Consider the following 8029-nt stretch of genomic DNA (forward strand, 5'->3'; position numbering starts at 1 on the left):
CTCCTTCCCTCTATCTCTCCCAGTTTTCCCTCCCACCCCCACCCAAAAGTTGTATAGTTCATCTTCAGCACAGTGTGTATTAAGGACATTTTATGGGCTTTGACTGCCATGTATTGACTCTTTATCATACTATCTCTGAGGGATTTAAAAACAAATCCACCATTTGTCTTTTTTCTGAACCACCACTGTTGGTTGTTTTAATTTACTCTCCTGCTTGAAAATTCCATCAATGCCTTATTCAGCATCCATTATCCCAAGTCTGTTACAAGTCATGTATATATAACTTAAATCACAAGGAAAAATCTGTTTTAAAAATTATCTTTAAGTAAGTGTACATAGGAGTTGCCATTTAACAAAGCAGCATATTATTAAAATATATCTTGATCAATGTCATCCCATTCATTTTCATTCATCCAGCACTTACCTACCCATCTCATCAATCTTCTAAAATGTTGTAGGATATGCACCGAGTTCTTGATTGCATTCTCAACTTCTTCTCTCCATTTGCCTAATCTTTTCCTCTTGACCTACCTCACCCCTTTCAAGTACTTACTTTCTGGTGTTTATTTTGTTGAGCATTGACTTTGCTTTTATAATTATTTACACTATTTGAATTCTCCTTTGAACCTAGCATATTTCAATTAATATAGCTTTGTACACTTGCATAGCATTCAATATATTTAATTATAAATCAGAAGCTAAATCTATCTTCCATATATAAGGGAAATTTTTCCTGCTTTGCCTCTCTGAGCTTGACCTATATCACTTAATGCAATCTTTTTCAGATTTTTCCATTTACTTATAAATGGTACAATGTCATCCTTCCTCACAGGTGAGTGTAATTCCATCATATAAAGAAATGTTCAATATCTTTGGCCATAAAGGAAATGTAAATCTAAACAACATTGATGTAAGCATAGAATATATATATATATATATATATATATATATGTGTGTGTGTGTGTGTGTGTGTGTGTGTGTGTGTGTGTGTATTACTATATGGAAGTAATATATATTACTATATGGAAGCATAGAATACACACACACACACACACATATTCTATGCTTCCACTAGAAAGAATGACATTGATCCATTTGTAATGAAATGGAAAGAATTGGAAAAAATATTATATTAAGCAAAGCAAGTCAGACCCAAAGAAACATAGGTCGCATGATTTCCCTCATTTGTAATAACTAATATGTCTATAAATCTACAAGTTAATATAATAGATAGTAAGAGACAAATAAACACTTGGACATGATTAATTAGATAGCCCTGTAAGCATTTTCACAGTGAGAAAAAAGAAGGATATTCTTAGGACAGGCTCACAATAGCTCAAGAGTTACATGCATATGATCATATAAAATGATGCTTTTGTGGGAAGCAGAAAAAGATGGAGGAGGAGCAGCACAACTCTATCTAAGCTCTCTCCAGGAACCCAGCTCTTCTTCCATAGGGAAACTTCTAACCCTACAAAGTTAGCCCAAGTAAGGTATAACAATATAGAGATTAATGGCAGGAAGGAAAAAAATGAGACAGCAGATCCAAGAATCCAGATTTCAGCCACAGGCCCCGCCTGGTGGAACCAAATCCACACCCACTTCCAGCTCACACCAGTAATAAGGAAAGAAACCTGCCAGACAGCAGCAGACAGATGCAGTCCGCAAGTGGAGAGTGAAAGCTCCAAAGAACCAGAGGCAGCATGAGTACTCCACAAAAGATAGTCTCGCTGGAGTCTGCACCCACAGAACACCATTTGGAAAGCAGCTGTTCCCCCCATCCACCATAGCGAATGTCCATCTTTGTCCCTGGCATAGATGGCCAGAGAAGACCGGAAATAAAGCACGCCAGAGGAAAGTAAGGTCAAAGGGGCCATCTTTTGCCTGAAGTAGTGAGTGATTCCCAGTGCCCCCCAGGGGAAGGTCTCCCTGCTGAGATTGGAGGAACCTCCTGAGGGGTGAGAGGCCCAACACAGGTTAACACAGTAAGAAACGCAACTCCAGGCTGCCATCACTGCCACTGCACCAAGGCAAGAACAGACTGGTTTCCCAGGCCAACCATTGTCCACCAGTGACTGGGGGCACCCAGACTCTGCCTGCAAACCTCAGCGAATGACACAGCCAGCTCTGCCCAGGAGAAGACAGCCTTACCCAAGTGGGAGGAACTTCACGGTGGGCAGCTCCATCTTTCCAGCCAGAGCCCACCCCCACCGGGCAGCTTCAGAAGCCTCAGAAGCCATGGGATTCCCACCGGAGGCCTACCACAGGCAGCTCAGGGTTCCCGCCCTAGGTGCCACAGCCAGTTTGGGGTTCCCACAGGGGCCTGCAACAAGCAGTTTGGGAATCCCTGCTGGAGTTCACTGCCCACTGTCGCCAGCTCAGGAGTCCCAGCCGGAGTCTGCCACCCACTGTCTCCAGCCCAGGGGTCCCAACTGGAGCCGCCACAGGCAACTCAGGTGTCCCAGCTGGGTGCCACAGGCCCCACTGCCTCCAAGGTAGAACACAATGAATCCAATCATAAGTTAATAGAGGACTTCATGGCCACCACAAACAGAATGACATATGAACTCCAACAGAAAGAAAAAGTCCCCTGAAAAGATAGCTACTTGGCTAAAAGAGATTAGAGACAACACCATAACCAAATTAATTAAGTAAGGAAGTCTATACAGGACCTAAGAGAGAATCACCACAGAGATACACAAGCCATCAAGAAAGATCCATCAGAAGGTAGGGAGACTAGAAACCAAATTGTAAGCTTAGGGAACAGACTGGATGAAGCAAAAGATCTAATCTCAGGAATTGAGGACAGCCTAGACTTTATGCAGAAAGAACAAAAAACAAATACATAATCAATCCCAAAAGCAAGACAGATCACTTCAAGAGCTTCAAGATACAATCAGGAAGCCCAATATAAGGCTAATAGGTATTGAAGAAAACCTAGAGAAAGAAGTTAATGGAATAGGCAACTTATTTAACAGAATATTAGCTGAGAACTTCCCAAACATCCAGAAGGATAGGCCCATCCAGATACAAGAATCATTTAGGACCCCAAACAGACCAAACCAGAACCAGACTTCCCATCAACACACTGTGATAAAAACAGGATCAATAGAGGCCAAAGAGGGCTGGGGATATAGCCTAGGAGCAAGAGTGCCTGCCTCGGATACATGAGGCCCTAGGTTCGATTCCCCAGCACCACATATACAGAAAACGGCCAGAAGCGGCGCTGTGGCTCAAGTGGCAGAGTGCTAGCCTTGAGCTAGCCAGGGACAGTGCTCAGGCCCTGAGTCCAAGGCCCAGGACTGGCCAAAAAATAAATAAATAAATAAATAGAGGCCAAAGAAACAATTCTTAAAGCCACTAGGGAAAAGAGAACAATCACATATAAAGGAAAATTAATCAGAATTACCCCATATTTCTCAGTGGAGACCATGAAAGCAAAGACAGCCTGGAATGATGTTTGTGACATCCTAAAGAAAAATAACTATCAACCAAGAATTCTGTATCCAAGACCACAATCCAGACAGGGAAAGCATCCACAAATAAACTCCAGTTTAGTAGAGCAAGAAGGGAAGATACGGCCCCTACAAAGTTAGATACAATGAATGGAACAAGCAATCATCTCTCAAACCTAGCTCTCAATATTAATGGAGTTAATTTTCCAATTAAATGACACAGATTCACAAGGTGGATCAATAAACAAGATCCATCTTTCTGCTGCCTCCAAGAGACCTTGCCAGCAAAAGCAAACATATTCTAAAAGTGAATGGCTGGAATAAAATCTATCAAGCAAACAGCCCCGCTAACAGGTCGGTGTCACAATCATAGTATCAGATGAAATTGACTTCAAATTAAAAACAGTAAAAAGAGAGAAAGAAGGTAACTACATACAAATAAAGGGATTTCTCCTACAGGAGGACATAACCACCTTAAACATCTACACACCAAATACAGGAGCTCCCAACTTCATCAAAAAATCATTACTGATTCTACAAACTCTCATAGACCCAAACACATTGATTGTTGGAGACTCTCACCTCTGGACAGATCAACATGCCAAAAACTGAGCAAAGAAACCTCAGAACTAAACAACTGCATAGACAATCTAGACTTAACCAACAAGTACAGAATATTCCATCCAGCAACACCAGATTATACATTCTTCTCATCAGCACATGGAACATTCTCCAGAATAGATCACATCTTAGGGCACAAAGAAAATCTGTACAAATTCAGAAGTATCAAAACCATTCCCTGCATTTTCTCAGACCACAACGGAATAAAATCAGAGCTCCACACTAAAGGTCAGCAAAGAAAACCCCACAATTTATGAAGACTCAACAATACACTGGAAATCAGAACAGAATTTCACATGTTTATGGAACTAAACCAAGACGAACACACAAATTACCAGCTCCTCTGGGACACAGCAAAGGCAGTAGTCAGAGGAAAATTTATAGTCCTGAGCACCTAAATCAACAAATTGGAGAAATCTCAATTCAACAACTTAGGAAAGCACCTTAAGCTCCTTGAAAGAGAACAGCAAGCCAAACCCCAAGGCATTAGGCAGAAGCAAATAATTAAAATCAAATCAGAATTAAATGACTTAGAATAAAATAAATCAATAGAAATAATCAACAAAACGAAGAGTTGGTTCTTTATAAAAATTAACAAGATAGACCCCTAGCAAACCTGACCAAAAAATGAAGACAGCACACCAAAATAAACAAGATCAGAAACAAAACATGAAACAACAAAGATCCAGGATATAATAAGGGACTATTTTGCAAACCTATATGCCAACAAATTGGAGAACCTGGAAGAAATGGATACATTCCTAACAAAAATTGATATGCCCAAACTCAACCAAGAAGATTTAAATCTACTGAACAGACTCATATCCAGCAATGAAATTGAAAGTGCGATAAGAGATCTCCCTTCCAAGAAAAGCCCAGGTCAAGATGGATTTACAGCGGAACGTTACAAGGCCTTCAAAACAGATCTCACACCAATTCTCCTCTAACTCTTCAATGAAATAGAGAGGAAAAGCTCACTACTAAACATTCCATGAGCAGTAGCCAGCCGAAGAGCCGCAGCGGGGGGGGGGGGGGGGGGGGGGGGGGGGGACAAGAGAGGATCTGCCCCTGCTGGCCCCAGGATGGTACTGGAGAGCGTGGCCCGCATCGTGAAGGTACAACTCCCTGCCTATCTTAAACAGCTCCCAGTCCCGGAGAGCATTACGGGGTTCGCCCGGCTCACAGTTTCAGAATGGCTTCGCTTGCTGCCTTTCCTTGGTGTACTCGCCCTCTTTGGCTACCTTGCAGTTCGTCCATTTCTCCAGGAGAAAAAACAGCAGAAGGATAGTTTGATTAATCTTAAAATACAGAAGGAAAATCCCAAAGTGGTGAATGAAATAAACATTGAAGATTTGTGTCTTACGAAAGCAGCTTATTGTAGGTGTTGGCGTTCTAAGACGTTTCCTGCCTGTGATGGTTCCCATAATAAGCATAATGAATTGACAGGAGATAATGTGGGTCCACTTATATTGAAGAAGAAAGAAGTATAACATTAATGACTTAGCATTGGTCCAGTGTGTGCTTTAAAATATTTCTCATTCTTTGTGTATAGAAAATCTTTGAAATGGTGTCTTAATTATTACTAGTTGAATAATTATTTCTGCCAATTTATTTTCTTGCTACACTGCTGCTTATATTTGATACTTTTGTATAGTCAGTCATTTATATAGTAATTGTGGAGCTTTCTGATTTCAGATAATCAGTGTATCTTCCACCAATAAAATCAATATTTCTTTTTTAGTTAAAAAAAATAAAAAAATAAACATTCCACGATGCTAGTATAATGCTAAACCAAAAACCAGACAGGGACCCATCAAGTTCAGAGAACTATAGGCCGATTTCCTTGCTGAACATCGATGCAAAGCTTCTCAACAAAATTCTAGCCAACAGACTCCAACAAGTAATCAAAAAATATCATACACTATGATCAAACTGGATTCATTCCAGGGATGCAAAGTTGGTTTATTATACTCAAGTCAATTAATGTAATCGACCACATCAACCGGAGCAAGGCAAAGAATCACATGGTTATATTCCTAGATGTGGAAAAGGCGTTTGACAAAATCCAGCACCCATTTATAATAAAAGCCCTGGAAAAACTGGGATTCCAGTTCCTGAATGTAATAAATGTTGTCTATGACAAAGCAACAGTGAGCATAATACGAAAAGGTGAAAAGCTGAAGCCATTCCCTTTAAAATCAGGAGGAAGACAAGGATGTCAGCTCTCTCCTCTCCTCTTCAACATAGTACTACAATTCCTAGCCAGAGCAATTAGGCAAGAAGAAAACATAAAGAGGATCCAAATAGGAAAAGATGAAGTTAAACTTTCTCTCTGCAGGCGACATGATCCTATACCTAAAGAACCCCATAGACTCTATTCCCAAGCTACTAGAGGTGATCCAAAACATCGGCAAAGTAGCAGGATAGAAAAATGAATCCTCAAAAATCTATGGCTTTTATATACGCCAATAACTAGAAGTGCAAGACTGAAATCAGGAAAGCAACACCTTTTGCAATAGCCTCAAAAAACATAAAATACCTAAGAAGAACCTTAACAAAAGAAGTGAAGTAACTCTATGATAAAAACTTTAAAAACCTGAAAAGGGAAATTAAGGCAGAACCCAAGAAATGGAAAAATCTCCCATGCTCCTGGATTGGGAGGATTAACATCTTGAAAATGGCAATATTACCAAAAGCTATGTACACATTCAATGCAATACCCATCAATATCCCAATACCATTCTTCAATGTATGAGGAAGCAATTCAGAAGTTCATATGGAACAATAAAAAAAACCGAACAGCAAAAAAACAAAACAAACAAACAAAAAAATGAATGCTAAGTAGAAAGAATAGTGCAGGAGGATTATCAATAACAAACTTTAAGTTGTATTACAAAGCTATAGTAATAAAAACAGCTTGGTAGTTGCACAAGAACAGACATGAGGACCCATGGAACCGAACTGAAGACCCAGAAATGAACCTACAGACTTATGGCTACCTAATCTTTGTCAAAGCTACTAAAAATATAGGTTGGAACAAAGATAACCTCTTCAACAAATGGTGCTGGCAAAACTGGGTCAATACCTGTAACAAACTAAAACTAGATCCCTATTTATCACCCTGCACCAAAGTCAATTCCAAATGGATCAGTGTCCCAGAAATAAAATCAAATACCCTGAAAATTCTACAAGAAGGAATAGGAGAAACTCTAAGACTCCTTGGCACTGGAAGAAAGTTCCTCAACAAAGGTCCAGAAATGCAACAAATCAAAGAAAAGTTGGACAAGTGGGACTGCATCATACTGCAGAGCTTCTGCAGGGTAAAGGACATATCTTCCAAGACAAAGAGAAAGCCCACAGATTGGGAAAACATCTTTACCAGCCATACAATGGACAAAGGCCTGATATGTAAATATATACACAGAACTCAAAAAATTAAATTCCTCTAAAAAAAATAATCAAATAACCAACAGGCCCCAATAAATGAGCTAAAGACCTAAAAAGAATCTTCTCTGAGGAGGAAATGAGAATGCCAAGAGTCACATCAAAAAGTGCTCTACATCAGTGGCCATAAAAGACATACTCAAAACAATATTTAGATTTCACCTCACCCCAGTGAGAATGTCATTATCAGGAAATCCAATAATAACAAATGCTGGAGAGGATGTGGCCAAAAGGGAACCCTACTACATTGTTGGTGGGAATGTAAACTTTTTCGACCAATCTGGAAAGCGGTATGGAGATTCCTCAGAATGCTAAACATAGAGCTTATCTATGACCTAGCAGCCCCACTTTTGGGCATCTACTCAAAAGACTACAAGCAAGACCACAGTAAAGCTACCGTCACAACTATGTTCATCGCAGCACAACTTGTCATTGCTAAAACATGGAACCAATCTAGATGCCCCTCAGTAGACAAGTGGATCAGGAAAATGTGATACATATACACAATG

At 40.0% G+C, this 8029-nt stretch overlaps 1 protein-coding gene across 1 annotated transcript; it reads left to right on the plus strand.

The window, feature by feature from the left end:
• The first annotated feature begins 5126 nt into the window (after positions 1 to 5126).
• On the plus strand, positions 5127 to 5786 carry LOC125364682 (CDGSH iron-sulfur domain-containing protein 2-like). The gene has a single exon (XM_048364313.1). The coding sequence runs from the start codon at positions 5159 to 5161 to the stop codon at positions 5564 to 5566; it is 408 nt and encodes a 135-aa protein (XP_048220270.1). The 5' UTR covers positions 5127 to 5158; the 3' UTR covers positions 5567 to 5786.
• The last annotated feature ends 2243 nt before the right edge of the window (positions 5787 to 8029 follow it).

Source organism: Perognathus longimembris, chromosome 16 (genome assembly GCF_023159225.1).
Source record: "Perognathus longimembris pacificus isolate PPM17 chromosome 16, ASM2315922v1, whole genome shotgun sequence".
Taxonomy (NCBI): domain Eukaryota; kingdom Metazoa; phylum Chordata; class Mammalia; order Rodentia; family Heteromyidae; genus Perognathus; species Perognathus longimembris.